This window comes from Equus asinus, chromosome 18 (assembly GCF_041296235.1).
Source record: "Equus asinus isolate D_3611 breed Donkey chromosome 18, EquAss-T2T_v2, whole genome shotgun sequence".
NCBI lineage: Eukaryota > Metazoa > Chordata > Mammalia > Perissodactyla > Equidae > Equus > Equus asinus.
The window spans coordinates 35,126,223-35,149,427 of NC_091807.1; the positions used below are offsets into that span (position 1 = coordinate 35,126,223).

At 44.2% G+C, this 23,205-nt stretch overlaps 1 protein-coding gene across 4 annotated transcripts in view; it reads right to left on the minus strand.

Moving 5' to 3' along the window:
- ERG (ETS transcription factor ERG) overlaps nt 1-23,205 on the minus strand; it is a 256,908-nt gene that overhangs the window by 176,977 nt on the left and 56,726 nt on the right. For all 4 annotated transcript variants that reach the window (XM_014862020.3, XM_070488877.1, XM_070488878.1 and 1 more), the window contains exons 2-3: nt 10,717-10,818; nt 3,422-3,509 (exon numbers count right to left, since the gene is read on the minus strand). In XM_014862020.3, the coding sequence (XP_014717506.1) occupies nt 3,422-3,460 (39 nt within the window). In that variant the 5' untranslated portion in view covers nt 3,461-3,509; nt 10,717-10,818. The remainder of the gene's footprint in view (nt 1-3,421; nt 3,510-10,716; nt 10,819-23,205) is intronic.

Genomic DNA, 23,205 nt, shown 5'->3' on the forward strand with positions numbered 1-23,205 from the left:
GACAAGAGGAAACCAAGCCACAGAGAGATTAAGAAACTTGTAAAAAAACCACCCAGTTAGTAAATGATGGAGCGGGATTTGAATCAAGTCCTATGATGTCAGAACCCTCACTCTTATCTATGACATGAAGCTCACTAAGGACGTGGGACTCAGAGAGTTTGTCACCAGCCTCTCTAGGTTCCACAGCCAGTGAACCACGGAGTAGAACAAGTTCAGACTCTTCCCCTCTCCATCCCGTCCTCATGTGGTCAGTTCCAAAATGCACGATGTTCTGTGTGAGCAGCTGGTGAAGAGCAAAGGGGGGAATTAGAAAATGTCCCAATCACATGTCTCTTTAAAGTTGCACACTTGACTGATATGTGTAATCCTCTTCATCCAACGTTAGTAAATGAAAACATTAATAAGATGGAACTCGTGAGGAAATGCAATGATGTAAACGGAAAATTCCTTTATCAGAATGAGAATTAATGACCAAAATCTGTGTCGAATCCTAATCAAATGGGTTTGCTAGCCTTAGCCGTTTTTCCCTGCTCGGGATAGCAGTCCGGTCCATCTCTGGCTGCGACAGACTCTACTCCTTAGCAGGGCAGATACATGGTCACACGCACCTAACGCTACGAGCATACTTGTCTGACACATTTCTATGATTTCTATTATAAGAAAGTACTTGGAAGGGCCAGCAAAGAAAGGCAAATCAAAATGTGCTTAATGACTTATTTTTATCACTAACAGATAACATGCCAAAATTTTTTTTAAGTTCTGCTCTTTTTTTTGTAAATGAATTGCTACAATTGCTGTATTATTTCAATCAAGAATGTTTTCTATTTCATAGTTCTTTATCATCCTTCTTTTTATTATTATTATTCCCAGCTCCTTAAACACATAAAAGGATAAAAGCAATCTCTTCTGGCAGAAAAGAACTATAGTAGATTATGCAGAATAAATTTCTTAAATATGAAAGGAACATTTCTCTCCTCCAGATCAGCCTGGGGACTGAAAGTGAAGGACACATCAAGTATCTATGGCTGTCTCCCTTCACACCTTCAAGGTTAAACCACTTCTGTGAGAATTCAAGTCCTTTTCAGACAGGAAAAAAAATTCAGTAGCAAGGAGCCAAAGACAAAATCTTTCACTATTTACATTAACACACCAAGGGGAACCATTCATGTGCCATTTAGAAGAACTTCTCCCAGAAACAAAAGCTGCATTCCTCGGCCCAGAACCAGAAACTTCTCAGCATATAAAATTTTACTGAACAAATCCCTGAAATCAGGTATTTTAAGGAAACAGTGGAAGGCAATCTATTTTTCTAACTTTGTTCTCAAGGATATCAATTTCATATACCAAAGAAAAAGGAAGTTCAGGAATAATTATTCAAATTCCAATAGGTGGAATTTGATAGATTTACAAACGAAATAAACTCTAATATAATTCTCTCTTTAATACAATTCTCTCCATCTCAGAACTGCAACTATAAGTAACTGCAACTCTAAATTGCCAGCTCATCTTCAAAGCACACGGAAGCAATCTGAGTTGAAATTTATTTTTTAAAAACTCTCAGGGTTACCATTCTCAAAATTATCCTTCACTTATATTTATGTTAACCCATATGATGATGATAAGATAAATATGAGCTGAAAATAAAGTTCATTCCTGAAATCAAATATAGAACGTCTCCACTGAACACATTTTCAGAGAGAAGATTTCTCAGATTTGTCTAAGACTGCTTGTGCTCGATAAATTAACGTATAAAAATCTGCAATAATTTCTTGTTGACTTCATCTTTTCCTTCTGGCTGGTTAAGAATAAGATGCCAAGCAGAATGGATCTCAGTTGTTGACCGTCATACTTTGAACTGTAGGAGATATTTCTTGTATCACCAACCCCACGAGCTTTTATTTGCATCCTGCAGTTTCATGGTCAACAGAGACCAAAAGAAAAAGTCTTCACTGCCCCCATCTGTGTGTAGCATGGACACACTTACCAAACATGTTCCAGATATTTCTGAAGAAATCTTATCACATCCACAAGAGAGTTCCCACTTGCATTTCTGGAGACATAACTGCCATCCCCCAATAAAGTATTGCACAGAAATCAAATTATAGGGTCCCCCATGAGGACCTGCCCCTCTCTATCCTTGGATGAAATTCAGAACCCTCAACACCCCTGGGACATCCCCTATTTATGAAACCTCAGGAGGACCCACAAGGCTCAAAGAATGCATTTAAGCTCTTATTACTTCTAATTCCACTTTCAAAGAAATCGAATGTGTATAAATGTGAGTTGCACATAGGATGCAACATTCCCAAATATATTCCTTTTAAAATATGTGTGTGTGTGTGATTTTGGAGGACATTTTATATTTTAGTTGAATAAAAAGGTAAATTTTTCAATACCATAAACTTTCCTGTCAATGTTAAGCCACTTTCCATTTTCAAAAATGTTTTAGGCAAAGAATATAAATCAGCAAAACCTACTAGGCCACGCAAGGAAAATAAATGTATATGGGGAACATGAAGAACTGGCAATGTAGTGAATGATTTGGGCTAGTGTAGACAGCTGAACTAAACAGTACAGTTGTAGACAGCCTATCTGGATAATGTAGCTCAAGCCCTAATTTTTTTTCTGTAACTTTTATTTAGGTCAAGTATATTCAAACCATCACTTCATTTCCTCCCTGGGGCTATACCCTACCTGCATGTACATGTCGTATTGAAATAAAAGGGTGGCCTTCCTCTTGGGACCTTGCCTTGGCACCCATCTCACTTCCTTATTCTGTCACCTCCAGAGCCACCGGGAAGTGCTGTCAGTGAGCAGCTAGGGCAGGTGTCACATGACGAGCTGCTGAAGTGTTGGCATGCCCAGATAAAACAGCGTCCAGCATTGGAAATGTGAGCATTCACGCTCTAGTGCCTTCCTAGGCAACCCCAGGCAAGCGTAAAGGAGACAGAACTAAAACAGAAATTAGAAGAATCTGGATGTGCTTTTATATGATCGCTCAGGGGTCAGCAATCCTCTTCTGCAAAGGACCAGATAGTAAATATTTCCAGCTCTGCAGGCCATATGGTCTTTGTTGCAGCTACTCACCTCTGCCATGATAGCGTGAGAGCAGCCATAGATGGGATGTCAATGAGTGAGCATGGCCGTGTCCCAGGAAAACTTTCTTTATGGACAATGAAATCTAAATTTCATATAATTTGCACGCATTATGAAATATTTTTCTTTTGATTTTTTTCCAACCACTTAAAAATGTGAAAATCATTTTCTTAGCTCACGGGCTATATAAAAACAAGTGGTGGGCCAGATTTGGTCCTCAGCTGTGGACGGCTGATCCCTGCATTAACCAATTCGTGGACAGGCATCTGTGAAAACCCAGCCAAGGAGGAAGCCAGGGCAGCTTCCTGGCCAAGATGGCACCTACCTTGATATGAGCTGCTGGGTCCGGGACAGTCTGAATCATGTCCTTTAGTGGGCCAGCTCATTTACCATCCGTTCAGAACCCGAGACAGCTGAGAGACAAAGAGACAACACAGATAATAATAAACAACCTTGTTTCTGTGTTTGGTTTTCCATGAGGACTGAACACATCACACCAATGACAAAGGAATCACAGCTTTGCATTAAACACATGGCCCGAAGGCATCCTTTAGGTATGTGCAGTAGACATAGCGACTAGAGAACCCACTTCTCTTCTGCTGGGAATATCATTTTCTTTTAGTCCCCCAAAACCCCCACATCACATGCAGTTCACACACGTCATTTTACACGGGCAGCATGGATGAGCGATCTTTTAAAGGAAGAAATGAGATTTTTAAAAATGAGACATTTTCTACTACATAGAGAGAACTGGAATTTTGAAGTTCCCACCAAAACTAATGCCGTCTACACATCTTTTTGTTATCGTTGTTTTTGTGAGGAAGATTGGCCCTGAGCTAACATCTGCGCCAACCTCCCACTTTTTGCTTGAGGAAGATTGTTGCTGAGCTAACAAGTATACTAAGCTTCCTCTGTCTTATGTGGGATGCCTCTACAGCGTGGCTTGATGAGCCGTGCTAGGTCCACGCCTGGGATCTGAACCCACAAACCTCAGAGCGCTGAAGTGGAGCATGCGAACTTAACCACTACACCACCGGGCCAGCCCCACAGCTACACATCTTTTCAAGCTTCAGTTAAGCTCTTAGTAAAAAGCACAGCTACCATTCATTGAGTGCTTCAGTGGCAGCTCCGGAGCTAAGGGCTCCACGTGCATTTTCTCATTTAATGCTGACCACTGCTCCGAGGGATGGCCTTCCTATTGTCCAGTCAGGGACATGGAGACCCAGAGAGGCCACTGATGTATGCAAGACACAAAGCCAATAGTCAAGTCTGACTGGCCTGACTCCAAGGCCTACAAGAAATTTTAGTTTAACATAATTAACAGATTTCACCCTGTATTTTGAAGATACTTGAATTCATTTTTAAATTTAGTTTAAATTTAAATGAATTAAATATAAACATGTCATACTCTAGGAATAAATACTGCATCCAATAAATTCTTTTTTTCAGATTATAAACCAGTGTGTTCTGGTTATTGTCTGTCACCTCTCCTCGTCCCCAGAGCCACTCTCCACCCTCCCCAGCCGTGCCCCATGTCCCCCAGGGCTGACCCCTACAGACTGCCTCAGCAGGACTCCCTTGCCTCTGACCCCTGGCAAATTGGGTCAATGTGACACCATCTGGAGATCGGGGGGGCAGGAGGAGAGAAGGGTGGGGGTATTTCTTCCCCACATCTTCCCACTACCCACTTGAGGCTCCCTCTGTACATGGTCACAGTTCTGGCCATAGCTGGATTCTACAGTGACCTCTCCCATCCTCGGGACCATCCCCAGGGGCTCCAGGCTCCAGCAAGTGTTCACCACCCTGTCTTTGATTCTCTGTAGATATTAGGCACCAGTTGTGTTCTGCCACTGAAAATACCTTTTCTAATTTATATTTTTAGGTGCCATCACGTTTTTTTATCAACTATCATTTTTCTTTGTTTTCTTCTTTGTAAATCTGGCCTATGACTCTTAGCAGTAGTAAACTGCAAAATAAAAATAAATGGCTTTAGGGGCCAGCCTGGCGGCGCAGTGGTTAAGTTCACACATTCCGTTTCTCAGTGGCCCGGGGTTCACTGGTTCGGATCCCAGGTGCAGACATGGTACCGCTTGGCAAAACAGCCATGCTGTGGTAGGCATCCCATATATAAAAAAAGTAGAGGAAGATGGGCACAGATGTTAGCTTAGAGCCAGTCTTCCTCAGCAAAAAGAGGAGGATTGGCAGCAGTTAGCTCAGGGCTAATCTTCCTCAATAAATAAATAAATAAATAAATAAATGACTTGATTACAGGACTATAGACACAAAAGCTGCCTTTCAAGCTGACTCTTGAACACAGTCCACCGGGGATGTGCCAAAGCCCTCACAGGAGTCCCAACTACTCTGTATCTCGCCCTTTCCGACCTTCTCACGGTGCAAACACATCCACTTCCAACAAGATGGGCTTCTCATGGGAAGCCTTTGCCTCCAGGTGTGCGTGCCCAAGGTCTGTCCCCCAAAAGGGCTCCATGGTGTCCTCCCAAGACCGGGGGAGCTTAGCTGGCCAAGGAGATGACAAACTTGGAAACTTAGGCATTATTTCTTACTACAGCCAAATTTCTTCATCTTGGAAAGTATGGAATTTTTTCCCCTAAGACTAAACCAAGTTCTTTTGGGGGATAATAGTTGCTCAAAACTGCAAAAGGAATGAAGCACTGTCTTAAAATTGAATTGGATGGCCGTGGAAGGTAAGCCACGCTCTTGGGGCACTAATGAGAGGCGAGGCTGGGAGAGGATGGGGGCCTGGCCGAGCATCTCTCAGAGCTGACTCGTCTGGCACAGGGATCCTTCAGCTCCCCCAGGAGTTCCTCCTCAGCAGAGCAGAGTCACCCCAGGAAAACACCACTCTGCTCCTAGAGTCCTTCCATCCATCTAAGAGACATAATCTCAAACCCTGATCCCTCAAAATGTGTTTTGGAACTGAAGGGTAACAAGAATCCTCTACCAGAAGACTCCGTGAGATTCTCAGAGTCGGTCCCAGGAGCAGGTGAATTCTCACTTCACACGAGGGGACCGTGCCAGCCTTCTGGAGGTTCCAAATGTAATGAAGTGAAACCAACATTCTGGATGTCCAAGACCATAGAAACATCATGGAAGTTACAGTGGCCATTCAGTTTGTAACCAACCAAGACACTAACTTAATAGACAACTGTTTACGTCTTCTGTCTTTCATGGGGAAGTTTTGGGTACTTTCAATGCATCAAAGGTGAAACAGCAACAGATTCCAGAAGCAACAGTGCCACCATTCAAAGGATGGAGATGAGGAAACAATTCATACAGAGACCAAGAGATCGGTCCTGTGAGCAGGCAGCCAGGGGCAGTTCCAAGTGAGGGACATGGATAACACCCAGAGAGAGAGAGCTGACTCATACGGAGAGCCAGGGAGGTGCCACCAAGGAGCCTTGAAGAAGCAGAGGCACGTGGATTGGCAGAAAGGCAGGGAACAAAGGTTCCTCGCAGCTGCCCCGCATCAGGAGTCAGGGCATAGGATCCTAACCCACCAGGACCATCATCAACCAAAGGCATTTATTAACCATTCGATGCGAACGGCACTGCCACCCTCCAAACCAGATCAGCTAAAGAGCAATGCACCCAAAAACCAGGAGCACAAACATTCTACCTTCTTCCCTAATGCCTCCTTCCTCCACAAATATCCTCGACTGTTTTTGCAATCATTTGCATGCCTGGTCTTTTGTGCTATTTGGGATCTATTTTGTGGACTCTTTTAAGAGGACTTCTAATTCACTTTTGCGTTTCTAATGATCATTTCTCAAAGACAGCAGTTGATGAATGACATGATGGTTTTATATCACTGTTGGAGCATTTTTATTTTCTATTTTACCTGCCTTTGAACCGTTGCAGAACTTGAATCTAAGTTATCTAAAATCCTTTCCCTTAATATCTGTTTCTTACGATGAAGTCATTTAGTAATATATGTTTACGATTGTGTGTTTCATGATCCAGCACTATTTTATTATTAAGTTTCTTGAAAAATAAAACACACTGACATTCAACAGAATTCTACTTGTCTCCCTCCTTCATTCTTGTTCGCAAAATGCCAATGGCTTACTAAACAGAAACAAATATTTGATTTGGGTTACTTTAGCTATAACTGCATGAAGTGTAGACTGGCACACAGTGCTAAAAGGAAAATAAGCGCTTTGTAATTAGGGAGGCAATGCTGCAAAGTGGTCAAGAGAAGACCTGAATACTTGCAGGGGTGGGGTAAGAACAGAAATGAAGGCTCCCTACTCCTCTTCTCTTCCCAACCCCAGTTCTGTCCTGTATGCAAGGGGCACATGGACACCCCAGTCCACACGGCCATGCTCGGTCAAACAGCTGCCCTGCCGGCCACCCTTCAGGCCTAGGACAATACACACAGGATCTGCCCACAGAGATGGACGCCAGGAAAGAGGCCTGTGTAGGTCCAGAAGTTCGGGCCAGTTTGGCAGGAGCTCCGGGTTCCCAGGCACCTCAGGTATGGCGTGGAAAGAGGACGGGTGCAGCTGGAGAGGGCAGGAGTGGGCCCTGGCAGGGATGGAGGCAGGGCTCCTGTGGAGGAGTGCTAGATCCGAGCAGAGGCGCAGAGCCAGGGGTAGCTTGGAAGCCAGAGATGGTTTTCCTCCTCAGAAACCTAGAAAAGGTCACTTCACTTTCTAGGAGCCTTAGTTACACATCTGTAAACTAGGATAATATGACCATGGTATAATAAAAAAGATATTTGGTCCCCAGTTCCTGCACAGAGCTCTTAAAAACCTTGGAATTTCCTGAGTGATAAGGATGATAGGAGCATCTTTTGTTCTAATGAAGTGACTCTTGGCAGGCCCTAGATAGCTTCAAGATGGTCTCAGAAAGACCAAGCCTTGATTAGAAGCCTGCAACTGTCAGCTCACCTCCATCCTCTGGGGAGGGGAGAGGGGCTGGAGATTGAGCTAATAATCGATCATGCTGTGTGAGGAAAGCCTCATAAAAACCCCTAAATGACAGGATTCAGAGAGCTTCCAAGTTGGTGGACACAGCCAGGTGCTAAGAGAGCAGCACACCCCAGCTCCATGGGGTCAGAAGCTCCTGTGCTCAGGACCCTTCTGGACCTTGCCCTATGAACTCTTTATCTGCTCATCTATATCCTTTATAATAAACTGTAATAGTAAGTATAGCATTTTCCCGAGTTCTGTGAATCCTTCTAGCAAAGTGTTGAATCACGGCGGGGGGGTGGTGGGAACCCCCAACTCTGTAGCCAAGTTGGACAAATTGAGTAACCTGTGGACCTGATATTTTCAACGGGTCTCTGAAGTTGGGGGCAGTCTTGTGGGGCTGAGTCCTTAACCTGTGGAGTCTGACACTAACCTTGGGTAGGGTCAGAATGGAATTAAATTGTAGGATACTCAATTGATGGTCAACAGTTGGAAAATTGGTTGATGGTGTTGGAAAAGACACCACATATCTGACGTCAGGAAGGAAAAAAACCCTCAGTTATCTACCTCCAAACTGATTTTCAGCAGTTCACACAGGTGTGAACACAAGATTTGGCCAGTATCGACTCCAGCTGGTTAGCACCTGAGTTGACCCTCTGCTTGGCCATCTCCCCTGCCTGCTCCGTAAGGCTTTCGTGAGGATTAAACGGAATCACGTCTAAGAAACCTCTAACAGCACTAGGCACATAGTAAGCACTTAATAGTGGTAATCATTACTATTAAGAAAGCAAAAATGTTGATACTGTATAAAATGTTGCAACTTTGAGAAAAATAATTCTCAATAAATAAGGTGCTAATTTTCATAAAGGCCCTTTGTCCATTGACTAAAAAGTTCTTCATTTAAAAGCTGAATTCTTAATTTTAAGCTAACTAGTCATTAAGTGAAAATGTTTTAGGCAAAACAGCTCTAAGCGAACTGATTACAATGAATCCTTTCACTGAGTGAGCTTGTCAGGAGGCGTACCTGTTCTAGATGAGTGGGTATTAGGCATGTCAGTCTTCTACCAGCAAAACCTACCACAAGAACTTCATAGTCTGACTCCTGCTCAGGACAGTGTCCCCTCCTGGAACAGTGGTCTGCTAAATGGAGTGGGACGAGAGGAAGGCAAGAGAGACATCCAACCCCCGGGGCCCACCATTGAAGTGCGCACTCCCTCTCAGGCCCAGGAGCGCCTCCTTAAATTTTGTGCCTCCCGTGGCTTGGCTCACTCTAGTCCGAGCCCAGATGCCTGCAGGCCAGAAGAAAGCAAGAGAGACCAGTAGGATGCAGAAGCATGAGAAACCAAATGTGTCTTTACATTAACTGAAAAATAAGAGATTGAACTTCTTCAGTAGGATGTGGCTTATCTTTCCAAATGAGTACACATCTCATGGCAATGGGTTGAATTGCATCATCAACCCCCAAACCCTTGATAGGTTGGAGTCCAAACCCCCAGTAGCTCCGAATGTGACCTTCTTAGGAGATAGGGTCTTTACAGAGGTAATCAAGTTAAAATGAGGTCATCAGAGTGGGCCCTAATCCAATATGACTGATGTCTCTATAAAAAAAGGGAAATTTGGACACAGAGGGAAGACGATATGAAGAGACAGGGGGAAGATGGCCATCTACAAGCCAAGGAGAGAAGCCCGGGACAGGGTCTCCCTCACAGCCTCAGAAAGAACCAACCCAGCCCACCCCTTGACCTCAGACATCGGGCCTCCAGAACCATGAGAGAGTAAATCTCTGTAGTCTAAGCTTCAGTCTGTGGTCCTTCGTTACAGCAGCCCTAGCAAACTAATGCATCTTTATTGAGGGACTGGCGCAATACCTTAACTGATGAACATTAGAGGCCCTGATGGGGGCAGGGCCCCAGGAACCACATCCAATTTAGTTGCCCTGTTTCTGACTGGACTCCAGTTCTGTTCGAGGAACATCCCAGGCACCACGTACTGTTGCCCCATCTCCTAATCACTCCGGGCTTAGTTTTGGCAAAGGAGAGACTCTTCCACGTTCTGTGGCCTAAGTGAGTGTTACACGGGCCCACCATAACCTCTTCCAACCCCTGGGATGCTTTTCCATGAGAAGCCCAACAGTCCTGAGGAGTAAAGGGGCATGTTTCGTAGATAAAATGCCAAAATCCTCCAGCCTTACTTTTTTTTTTTTTTCATTATTAATGAATGCAGAGACGCATTCCCTGTGTGTCCCTCCTGAAATGAGGGTTCAATTGAATTCAGGTAAAAGAACTATAAAATGATGACAAACCAAACTTAGTAATAAGACAGAAAAATATAAACATCATAAAAGCACAGGTCTGTAGACACTGCCCTTGGTCCTCTGGTTTTTCTGGAAGGAGAAGATGGTGGAGAAACGAGAGTTGTGATGAGCACAGTCCTTCTGAAGCACTGGTTTAAAAACTCTACAGGATCAGCGGCAGGAACAGGTGGTGCAGGGTGAGGGGCATCCTGTCTGGGAGTGAGAATCAACAAAACCAATGCGGCCCCTCACAGCATACCAAAGGAGCGAGAAAAGGCCTGTGGAGGGTTGGGACCACAGACACCAAATCTTAAAGATACAAAATATTGACATATTCAGATTTTTAAAACAAATCTTGACTAGGAGGCGTAGGATTATCTGGGTTTTTGTTTTTACCTTTAATTGCCCTCGGCTCCACCATCTTTTTTCTCTGCGAGTCATTTGTCTTGCTTTTGGTCAACACAGCTTTTCTGGGGTCTTCAAAGATCATGGAACAATCTGAAACAGAAGTGAAATATATTAAACTTTGGGTTTTTTCCAAATGTTAACACCAAGGATCAACTGTATGTTTAGTGAAAAAACCTATTTCTTAAACACTATTTTAAAAAATCCTAAAAGGGGAATGAACTTGAAATCCCTCCCTTTTTTAAAAAAAAAAAAAAAGAGGGGGCCACCTTCCTCCGAGGGAAGCTCAGCCTCACGGAGCAAAAATTAGGAATGAAATAAGGGCCGAGCCTGAATGGAAGCACACGTATACTTTTGCAAAGAAAATATTTTGAAAATGTTTTCCTTTCCTTACATGCCCCAGCTTTAATAATAAGAATGATTTCCCCAGATCACTCTTTTAGCACTTTGCCCAAAACAAAGAGTAACGGGGGTTTATTAAACATCCTGAGAACTGCAATTAAACAACTGTTTGAGTCCCAGGAAGAAACAATCCTTTCAATTTGTAGATGTGAAGAGAATGCGTACTTTTAAAAGATTAGAACACTACCAAACCAAAAAAAGGAAGAAAGAAAGAAAGAAAGAAGTCTTTCTTAAAACACGCCTGTCGGTGGAGCTCTAAGATCCAATGTCTTTTTTTGGAGATATGGGAATTTCTGTGCTTACGTAACTTTCCAAGTAAACTATCCAATCCCAAAATATTACATTTAATAGACTCCTCACAACATAACAAATTGCAAATGGCAATTGTTTCAGTTAAAAATATTTTCAAATTGGAAATGTCTTAAGTATTGCATCAAAATCAATATTTGTAATGGGAAATAATATTTATAAATGGTTCCACAGGCCAGCTGACCCTCCCACTCCACTCAAGAGGCCCCCAGCCAACTCCACCTAAAGGCTTTGGGCCAGCGCATACTGACATTTAAACCAAATTGCCCAACTGTCACAGCAAACTGTTTGTCACAATATGGAAAATACAAATTCTTGGGAAAAAAATTAGGATAAAAAACCACATACAGAGTATATGATTCCAATATTGTAAAAAGAAAACAAAAAGAAGTGGATGAAAGACAAGTAGAAAGGTAGAAAGAGACGGAGGATGAGAAAAAGAAGTGCATGAAATTGCTAACAGAAGCGGTCTTTGGGTTTCCGATGTGAATTACGGGGGAGTCTTATTTTCTTCTTTATAGTTTTGGGTATTTTCCAAATTTTCAGAGCCAAGAATATTCATCCTGATAATCAGAAAAAAAACCTAAGCAATGGCCAAGACATGGAAACAACCTAAGTGTCCACTGATGGATGAATGGATAAAGAAAATGGGGTATATACACAAAGTGGAGTATTATTCAGCCATTAAGAAGAACGAAATCTTGCCATTTGTGACAACATGAATGGACCTTGAGGGTATTATGCTAAGTGAAATGTCAGACAGAGAAAGACAAATACCGAATGATCTTACTTGTATGTGGAATCTAAAAAACAAACAAACAAAAACGAGTTCATAGATACACAGAACAAATTGCAGGAGGCGGAGGTGGGTGACATGAGTGAAGGGAGTCAAAGGTACTAATTTCCAGTTATAAAATAAATAAGCCCTGGGGATGTAACGTACAGCATGGCAATTACAGTTAATGATACTGTATTGCATATTTGAAAGTTGCTAAGAGAGCAGATCTTAAAAGTTCTCACCATAAGAAAAAAACTGGTAACTATGTATGGCGACGGATGTTAACTATACTTAACTGCAGTTACCATTTCACATTATTTGTGAATAACGAATAATTATTTTGTATACCTGAAATCAATATAATGTTATATGTCAATTACACCTCAATTAAAAAAAAGAAAAAGACTAAGTAATGATTATTTTATAATCCTAAACATATTTTCCAAGTGTTTTCTGGAAGGCGATGTATGACTTCTACCATCCAGCCTCACGGAGCAGCGTCAGCTCCCGTATTCAGTGCCTGATGTTCAGCAGAACAGAGGAGGATAACGGCCAATGAAATCAGGCTTGCGTGGTTGCACAGATCTTGAGTTAATGAGGGTATTTCCAAATTTCTTCTTCTCTAAATCCAAAAACCAATATTGATTCTTACTTGGTTAAATGCTGCCCATGGACAAGTCGTTAAAATATTATGCAATTTCCAATTGGTGCAAAGGGAATAAGAGCTTTAAAAGCATGGGCTGAGATTTCCTATTCTATGTCACCCTCTAGTATATTTTTGTGCCAAAACCTCTACTATGCCAAATGAATAACTCGATTTATGATTGAACATTGTTAGACCTGAAACAACACAAGTAAAGAAAGCGCAGAGAAGATTCTATTAAATACGTGCGATGGGTATTTTTAAATCAGCATTATAGCATTATTAATATTTCATTTATCCAGAGGGCATTTATCTGACAACGTTAAGTATCCATAACACAGCTGAGAAGCCACAAAGGATCCAAAAAGATGTCATGAAGTCCGGGGAGAGAAGCTTTGCCAGGCAAAGGCATGCTACCGGCCGCGTGAGGTAACAGCTGGCCCAATCAAAGCAAAAAAGTCAGACAATCATGCAAACCAGACTCAAGAACTCAAAAAATACAGCCGTTGGAGAACTTTGGTATGAGAGCAAATCGCTCAACCCAGCCCAGTGGTCCCTGGTCCTGCAGAAAGCACAGATCGAGAAACCACATGACCCGTGTGAGGCCCCCTAGCAGTGCCATGGCCGAGTGTGACAAACCATGTTACCCTTCGATTCAGTGGGACTCCACATTCTGCCTCATGAGAGGTCGAAGAATGCAGGTAATCATCAGAAAGTTCTCACTGGAAATGGTTGAAGCCAAACACATCGGGGTACCTGAAGGGTAAGCTTCATTTGCAAAAGCAGCCAGGGTGTGGGGTGGCAGGAAGACCCCTAGGCTCAGAGCCCCGGGTCTGTGCTGACCCACCAGCAGCCAGCAGAGCCACTCTTGGCCACAGTTTGCTCATCTGTAAGCTGTGGGTAAGAGAGAGGTGGTGCACGTCCAATGAGATGGTGCTGGTGGCAGTGTCACTGGACAGAGGCAAGGCATTGTTGTGTTCAGAGATGTGTGACTTCCTCGTTCTTCAAACATGCTGGACAAGGAGCCACTCCCTACACAGATGTCACTGGCCACCTTGTGTCAGCAAGAGCGAATATTTCATAAACTGAGGTCAACTACTGGGAAGATGGAAAACTAGATGTCCAGGAGAGCTGCCTTCATGACAGAAAATATCCTGGTTCTTGGTGAACAACAGAAGTGTCTTGGAAGAAGGCTCCATTCCCATCAGCAACACCAGTGACAGAGGGCAGCACTCATGCCCACAGTCATGATGAACACTGTCACAGGGATGCCACCTTGTTCATTTATAGCCTCCCAAAGGTGGTCAAAACAGCAGACACAAGCAGTTGCCCCCTTCACTCTTACAAAGGGAACCTCGATTTTGATTGGGCTCACCCCCTCAACATTCCCCAGGGAAGGCTGACCCTGCCACAACTTCAGGAGTAAATCCTATCACTCGGCACGCCTTCCTCTTGCCACTAATTGGTTTAGGGATGGACAGGTGACATAATCCTGGCCAATTCAACACTAGGGGAAGTGAGCCAAAGGACTTCTGGGAAAAGTCTCTTGGCTGATGAAGAAAGGTCATATGATATTGTCTTGTCTATGTGACACTTGGAATGGTGACAGCCAACTCAGGACCAGGAGAAGAGGTAGCCAATATGCTGTGGATAGCTGGGAATAAATATCCTGGGGAAAATTCCAGGAAACCCCCTGGGATTCTACTAAGGGTAAGGAAGAGCAGAATTAGCCAACCGAAGGCACAAAGCATCTCATAGACTATAGTGTCTATGTTCAAAAGAGTCACCTTCCACACGTTTACCTTCTCTATCCAACTTAAACGGTCATGCTGAATATGCTTTTTTGTTCTAATTTTAAAATAAAAAGATCTGCTGGAAATTAGCTCAGCTCATAAAGCTCCCTACTTACAATATTATATCTAAGACTTGGGAAACAAATAGCTATCATCAAGATAAGTGATCTATCTCCTATACATGTATTGAGCGTATTGAGGTACTAGAAGTGACATAGGACATGCCCTCAATAAACAAAGGGTTTGACAAAGGGTTTGAATCATTTAATGAAATAATTGATTGGAAGCAGAATCTGGTCAGAGTCATACAAGAGATACAAAAGAGGCAGCAATTCCACCTAACGCCATGGAATGGCAATGCCTCTTCACAGGAGTTAGTATATGAAGGGCACTTCGTACTCAATAGGTGGGAATAGGGAGGAGAGCATGCAAGGCTGCGGAAACAGACGAGCAAAAGTAAGAAGGTGAAAGAGTGTACTCAAGAGAGGCACGCTTTAGGGAAGAGTCTCTTTTACTTCTAGAACACAGCTCAGAAATGTTGAATGACTTGTCTATAATTAAGGAGAAGTTGGTATTTGTCTCCTTCCATGATCTAAACTCAACCCGCCCTTCAAATCCATTCATTCATTCAATTGTTCCTTCACTCCTTCATCCATCCAACCATTATCCATCATACATCATCGATCCATCCATCCATTCATTATTCATCATCTATCATCCGTCCATCCATTCATCCATCCACGCATCCATCATCCATCCATAGATCTATCCAACACACACTGACTCAGTTTCCTCCATGTGCAATCACTGAGCTAAGCACTAACTAGGGGTGAGCTTTGCCATGAGTTCAGAGTCTAGTAAGAAAGACAGAGTTGTAAAGAAACAATCACAAATATCAACTCCCCCATTGCCTTCTTTGATCTCTAGCTGCATAAGGGAGTTATTCAGGCAAAATACAATTGAGGACAGCACCTTAACTATTTTGGAGACTAAAGGAGAAAAACAAAACAGCCAAGAACACAGGGAGGAGCAGTCAAGAGAATAAGGGGAAAGCTGGAAAAGATCCAAGTCCTGGAAACCAAGAAAGGACATTCATTAAGACAGAAAGGGTTCACAGATCTGATCTGCAGAGAGATGAGTGAGCATGAGAAATTCAACCAACCAACAACATGTATTGAGAACAGGTACTGGATTTGGCAAGTCAAAACCTCTTGGTGGCCTCTAACAGTGTTGCCAGTTTCCAAAGGTTCAAGAGTGAAAAGTGTGAAGGTTATGTGAGGGTCAATGTAAGCTATTCAGGAAAGGAGTTGAGCAACAAAGAGAAAGGAGGGGAGAGCAGTCCAAGGAAACAGGCCTAATGCGTTCATCCACCCAACATCTGTTGCATGCCTACCACGTTTCAGAAATTACTAGTAGCTAGCGATGCAACAGTGCACAAGATTCAGTCCTGCCCTCAAGAAGTTTACCATCCAATTAGAAGAAGATTTATCTTATTTGTCTGGTTTGTTAAGGATGAAAAAAGCTGGCACGTTTATAGGTAGGATAGAGAGAATGGGGGAATAGTACAGATAGAGATTCTAGAGACAGGAACCAGGGGCTGTCCAGTCTAGAAGAAGCAGAGGAAAGGCCGAGGCATAAGAGCATGCTGCTGAGGTCAGCTCTGGTAGGTGGGTGGGACCCCAGAGCATCAGAAGAAGTGGTGTGCTACTGGATGGTTAACAACTGGCTCTATAAGGGCAAGTCTCTGATTTGAAGCATTTGGCAATTTAACCATCTCTATATGGCCAATTTCAAGGAACCAAGAGGAGTCACTGAGTGCAGAGCTGGATAGAGATGCACAGAATCGCTCTAGCAAGCCCTGAGGAGCTGGCCCTAGTACACCTGTGCTCCAGAAGCCAGAGACAAAAGTGCCTATTGTGAAGGAAAGGGCTGATGGCAGAGGTGATCTGTGAAGACCAGCCAAAACAGCCTCTCTCCTAGGAGCTGAGTCCCTGTGACAAGTCACTTCTGGGGAAAGCAAAAGCCAAGGAGTCAGAGATCCAAAACAAGAAAATACGGCAGGCCTCATGGCTCTTAAATCCCTTCCATTCCATCTCTTCTGCTTCCTGAACCTGGTCAGCAGCCCCAAACATATGTTGTTTATTGTTATCTTCCTTCAAGTTGACATCGTTAGTGTGCATGCATGTGTACCTTTCCACTTGTAAATCACTGTGCTGTGTTATCCGCTATAACTTAGAGACAGTTCTTGGAATCTTAGAGAATTCCCCAAAGGGTCTCCTTTTACTCTCCATCATAGAGAAATGTTGAAAAAATAAACAAGAGCAGTTTTGCCGGAAGAAAATGGCAAGAGTCTCCATGAATCATGTCTGAGCCATTTAATGGCAATGACTGTAAGCTTCTTGTCAGTTTGGGTTGGGTTGGGTTGGGTTTCACTTTGTTTTGTTTTCTCGGGTCAATCTTTTTCCCTTTCACAGCGCTAAATCAATCTCTGTCCACAATGCTTCTTCCACATTCTTTTTTCATGGAGACGGCAAAATGAATATAAACATTAATGGGGCTATACACGCCAACTTATAAAGCCCATGATGCTCTTGGAGGAAGTAAACATTCAGGGTCTTTCTCGCCTTCTCAACCCTGTCATTTGGACGTGAAAGTATTCAAGCTGATCTCAGAGTGGAGGTGTGGCTGCCAGCTTCCACAGCACAAAACACACAGCTGCAAAACAGCTCCATGGGCCCTCAGTCTGGGGACCACGATCTGCCTCGAGGTCCCCAGCAAAAATGAGACATTTGAAGGAAAACAGGCTGTGTTTGAAAGGCGGGTGACATCAAGAAAGGGAAAACAACTATAAATACTACTTCTCTCCCGTTTTACACTGAGCCTTCTGTTAAGGGAAACACAGTTACCAGAGGATTTTTTTTTTCCTAAGTTCAACTGGAAAAACATAAATATTTAGTCATCTCATAACAGCAGACAACTGACAAGCAGGCCACAGATTAAAGGGACATTATGTATTTCTAAGAAAGTTCATCAAGCAAAATATATCTTTGAGAACAGAATCCCAAAGTCTGTTTTAGAAGCAAATTTGACTTCATAATGAATTTATGGTTAAATCTTAAAGATAGCAAAGCATTGACACCATCTTCGCAAACAGTGAGGTCGGCTTCATATTTTCAAATTAACAACACTGGACAGAAAATCATTAAAACATTGTTAATAACACATAATTGTTTTTCAGGTTGTATATAAAAATAACCAACCCCCAGTTAAATTAATCAATATTTGACTAACATCTCAATATGATAAACAAGAAATGAAAAATTCCGGAGTAGCAAGATGATCCGTAATAGAACAAAAATGACAACAACTTACATTAATAGACTAAGGGGCCCAAAGAATATTACAGATCATCACTGTGAGATGAAATTCCTTCTTTAGGCATCACTCTGCAGCTTGTAGGAGGAAGATGTCTTTATTTTGAATATAGTATGGAGAGGCAGACAGGAAGAAGGTAGAAGCTTTCCTAAGAAAAATCAACTTGCCAAAAGAAAGGCAGAAAGGCAAAAAGAGAAGAATAAAGGCAGAAAGAAAAATATACTGAGACTCGGTAATAATGTAGGTAATCCTCTACATTATGTGCCATTATTGCTCTGTCGTTCAGAAAATAAAAACAAAACTGCTAAATACTTACAGGATACCAACAAGGAAAGGTTTCCTCATCTCTTTAAGGGTAAAGAACTTCAAACAACCTTGAACTCACCATGAAAGTAGTTCTGTGCCCATTGGCTTTGCTAAAACATGTTGGCCTGCTGGTGATGAGAATTTCACCACCAGGAGCACTGAAACCAGCTTGTCCATTTCCACTGTCTTTCGCCTAGTTTAAGAGAACTGCACGAAGATTGCCTCATTTGTACTGGACAGAATTTGGAAATAAAGATTTTAAAGCCCTCCTTTACATATATATATATATATATATATATATATATATATATATATTTTTTTTTTTTTTTTGAGGAAGATGAGCCCTGAGCTACCATCTGCCACCAATCCTCCTCTTTTAGCTGAGGAAGACTGGCCCTGAGCTAACATCCGTGCCCATCTTCCTCTACTTTATATATGGGATGCCTGCCACAGCATGGCTTGACAAGCACTGCATGGGTCCATGCCTGGGATCCAAACCTGCGAACCCCGGGCCGCTGAAGTGGAACGTATGAATTTAACCACTTTGCCACCAGGCCGGACCCCTTCTTATATACTTTAAGTAGAAATCATGAGCCTCACCACAAATATTCTCCACTGATACTCAGGATGTGAGGTTTATAATGTGCCTCTGGCTGCACCACTCTACATTCCATCTACACAGAATTTTCCATGAACTCCATCATCGAGTCATTCAATAACTATTAAGTGATCCCCTTATGCAAAGAGCTGTGTGCAGGGGTTATGGAGGATGAAAAGGTTCCATGGGGTGCGTCTCGCTCCCCAAGAGCCTACACACCTTGCAGGAGAGTAAGCTTGTGGCCCAAGGTTTTATGCTGTAGAATAAGGGGCACTGTGACAGCCCCAATAAGAAGACGGGGACAGTTCAGGGGAGAGGAAAAGGGAGCTTCAGCTTAGGGTGGTAGGATTTCAATGAGATCACGAAAAATCAGAAGAATATATAGACATGTGAGAGGAGGGTAATCCAGGCAGGAGGAATTTGAACAGAGGCAACCAAGTGTGATGTGATTGCTGAAAACGAGTCTGTGAAGGGGGCACAATGCACCCATGTCTCAGGCGAGACTGAACGAGACAACATAGCAAAAGTCCTCCGTCAACAGCACAGCAATGTCATTACCAGCTTTGCCATCTCCTGAGGTGGTCAAGGGGGCCTTTTCAAAGAAGGACAATGGGTGTGGAGAAAAGCTGGGCCAGTCTCTCAGACAGATGTTCCAGAAAAGTGGACAAGTGGGAGAGCCCAAGGCTGGGGGAGACAGCGGGCACATTAGCTGGATTATGAAGGCTTGTGTGGATCCCAAAAGTCTAGACGGAGACCATCGGGAGAGCCTAGAAGTACAGGCTACGAAGTGGGACCTTTATTCTGAAAATAGCAGCTGGAGTTTTCTGAGCATCTGTGGGACGGAGCTTCCCGAAGAGGCTTCTGGGATGATCCACAAAGCAGCTGAGTGCAGGGAAGGAAAGGTCAGTATAGAGGATGCTGTCATGGTCCTGCCAGGAGAATGAGGGCGGGGCAGCCAAGCGATGCAGGAGACAGGACAGTGGTGAGAGGAAATGCCAGAACCTGGGGGATAATGAGGCACAGAAGGCGACAGGCAGAGAGAAGGAGAGAAGGAAGGAAAAGAGGGGAAAGAGAGATCTTGATGAAGACGGGAGCTCTGTTCCAGCCCCAAGAATGCAAAATGTCATCCTCAGGCCCCCGCCCCACGAAGTTGGTGAAGGTGAAACACAGCTCGGGAGCTTTGTGTAGTCAGGGACTATGACTCAGAACTCTGCCAGGACCACCTCAGAGCAGAAACATGGCGGAAGGCTGGTTCTGAGGGGTTCTGCACCTGAAGAACACAGAGTTTCCCGAGGCAGCGGGGGCAGGGAATGAAGATGGAGACTGAGAGAGAGACTGCCGGGAGATGGGAAGGAACTCCTCAGGCAAATGGGCTGCGGGCCATGTTCCCGGAGGGCAGGACCTGAGCATCTCTGGCCTCCCACACACTTGCCTGTGGGACCAACACACTGTTAGGAGACTCTTCTCTTGCTTGAAATTTCTTTGAGTTGCCAATTTGCAGCATTCACACAGTACAATTATAAGATTTATTCAACACTTTTTTTTCTCTTGCTGGGATGGGAGCTATTAACTTGACCTTGAACCTGAGCTTTCCTTTGCTGACCTAACTCTCTGAACAATCTGACCAGGTTCTGCCATCTCAAGACCAAATCTTCTGGATTGGCTCCACCTCTCTAAAGAAAAAAAAAGGAGAAGGGGCTTCTCCCTTCTCATTTTATAGTAGAAAGAACATCTTAATCTTTGTGTGAAAAATAAATGCATCATGAGCCAGTTAACGCAGCAAAGCCCCTGCTGTTCCTCCAAGTGACAGTGATGGCCTTGTTCATTGGTCCAGACCACAGAGCCTTTGGTGGCACTAATCATGGGCCTATTTATTGAGAGAGACTGGGAGGTGACTATTACTATCCCCATTTCTCTGATAAAGAAACTGAGGCTTACGAAGATCACAGCCTTGGTAAATGGATGAGCAGAGACTGGTACTCAGGATTCAAACCAGCCTCTATTTATTCCATGAACCATGCCAACTCCTGAGTGGAGGAAAAGTCACGCCCTGGTTCAACAGCAGAGAAGACAAGTCAGAGGCAAGCTTCCCCGCACGCTTTCTGGGCGTCATTTCCACATGGGGCCCTCTCTGGAGATCCATGATCCTCTTTCGGTTAAAACCCATGAGGCGGGGGAAGACTTCCCTTAGAGAGCTGAACACTGTTACGCTTGGACTGATGACTTGAGAGAACCAACTCATCTGTCTCAAAGCCAAAAGCCCACATGCATGCACACACGCAAGCCAATCTTGCTTTAACGACTCCCAGTTTCTTGGAGAATCCCTTAGTTTGCTAGATGCCTCTGAAATGCTAAGTTTTGGCATGATCTCTGAACGAACTTCCAAGAACCTCACCCAGCCAGTGTGGCCTTCTTGAGAAGGCTCGAGAACGTTATTCCAGGCTGAGCTGGAAGCAGGTGCCCTCCCAGAAGGTGTTGCCCACACAAGTGTCTCAGATGTGGAGTGGACAAACCCCGGGAAGACTCAGACATACCCCCCGCACCCTCCACCCGATTGTGTCAGTCTGCACTACCAAAATCAAAAGGCAGCCTCCAAAACAAAAGGCTGGAGACCCTTGCTCAGGAAATCGGAGCAGACACGAGGTTATCAGGTCTCGGAGGAGAGCTCAGCTGCTCTCTTTAACATAATCGTCTTCTTTTTTCTTCCTGCTGAGGTTTCGGGGATTAGAAGTAATTCTACCTGCAGACTGTAACATAGAAATCCTATCTGAGTGTCCAGCCTGCCAGCCTGGGTTCCACAAATTTCAGAATCAAGACTAGAATATCACCTCTTGCCTGACTTTCCAACCTGGCCCACCCTATAGACTTCAGTCTTGCCAGCCCCCACAATTGTATGGGCCAATTCCTTAAAATCTCATCAAAATAGATATAGATACAGATGGTAGAGATTAGAGATACAGATATAGCTATAGATAGATATGTACATCCATATATCTATATCCATCCTATTGGATCTGCTTCTCTGGAAAAGTTGACTGGTACCCCTGTGTTGATTAGTCACTGGCTGCCCCAGGAAGGAGGCATGACCTTGAGTAGAGTGGTCATCATCAGCTGGCACTCCCCAAAGACGGGTGACAGCTGAGGCATCTTCCAGTGACACTCCCAGAACCTGAGGGAGTAAGTTCTCCACCCCTGAGGGGACCTGGGCAGCACATCCTAGAGTCCACACCAACAGGGCAAACTCAGTAGGCACAGAGTAAATCACCAGAACTGCCAGGTAAAACCCAGAACAACAAAATCACATAATCCAGAGTTGGGAAGGAATTTAAACATCATTGATAAGCGTGAAAGAATCTGGCAAAAAGGGGCAGCCTCAGATATTCATGGTCTATTAAGGTCAATCGTGACAGACCGGGGTCCTCGGGGCTCCCCACATGAAGTGGCGGAGAGCTCTGAGAGCGGGCAATCACGATCTTCACGCACAGTAAGGACGGAGCCTGACTCTCCCCACGCGCAGGAGGTGGGGGTGCCTCTCTAAAATCTGGAGTCGGGGCAGGGAGGGGGCTGGTTTGCAGGGTTTGCTGATTTCTGAACACTCCCCCCATTTCTATCTACCAACAGGAGGAGCTGGGAAGAGAGGTGCATGGGGGCTCTCTCCACTCTCGTGAGCGACATTGCAAGGGAGACCAAGAGGTGGGTCAGGGAGATCAGAGGCCTGCCATCTCTTCAGAGAGTGTTGTCAGAGACTCTGCAGCGCCTCCTGCCACCCCAACGGGGAAGGGGACAGGGACAGAGATGGTGATACTGCACAAGCACACACACACCATGAGCCCAAAGCAAGTGAGGGAAGCATCAGAAGAACCATTCAGGGAGCCCCAGGGGTTCCCCAGGGTTCTCAGCTGCCCAGGAGCAGGGAATGATGCCCCACTCCCATGTGAAGAATTTCTCAGATAGGCAGCCAGGAGCCACCTGAAAGCAGGTAAGTAGAAAGAGTCATGGTGGGAGCATGCTGAGCTGCCACCCATGGCCTGAGCGTCCTCTAGCACCATGGGACCCACGGAAGGCTGCTGGATTTCCGAGAGGGAGTCAACCCTGATAAAAAGAGGCTGGAGGTGTGCCAGGAGTGAAGAAGCTAGGGAGAGGGGTCATAAGCAGATAAACACAGGGGCATCACCATGCGACAGAGAGCTGTAGTGGGCTCTCCCTACAGGAGCCCTTAGGAACCCTCCAACACGCCCATGAAAGACAGCCAGTGATTGGACCTCACAAATGGCTT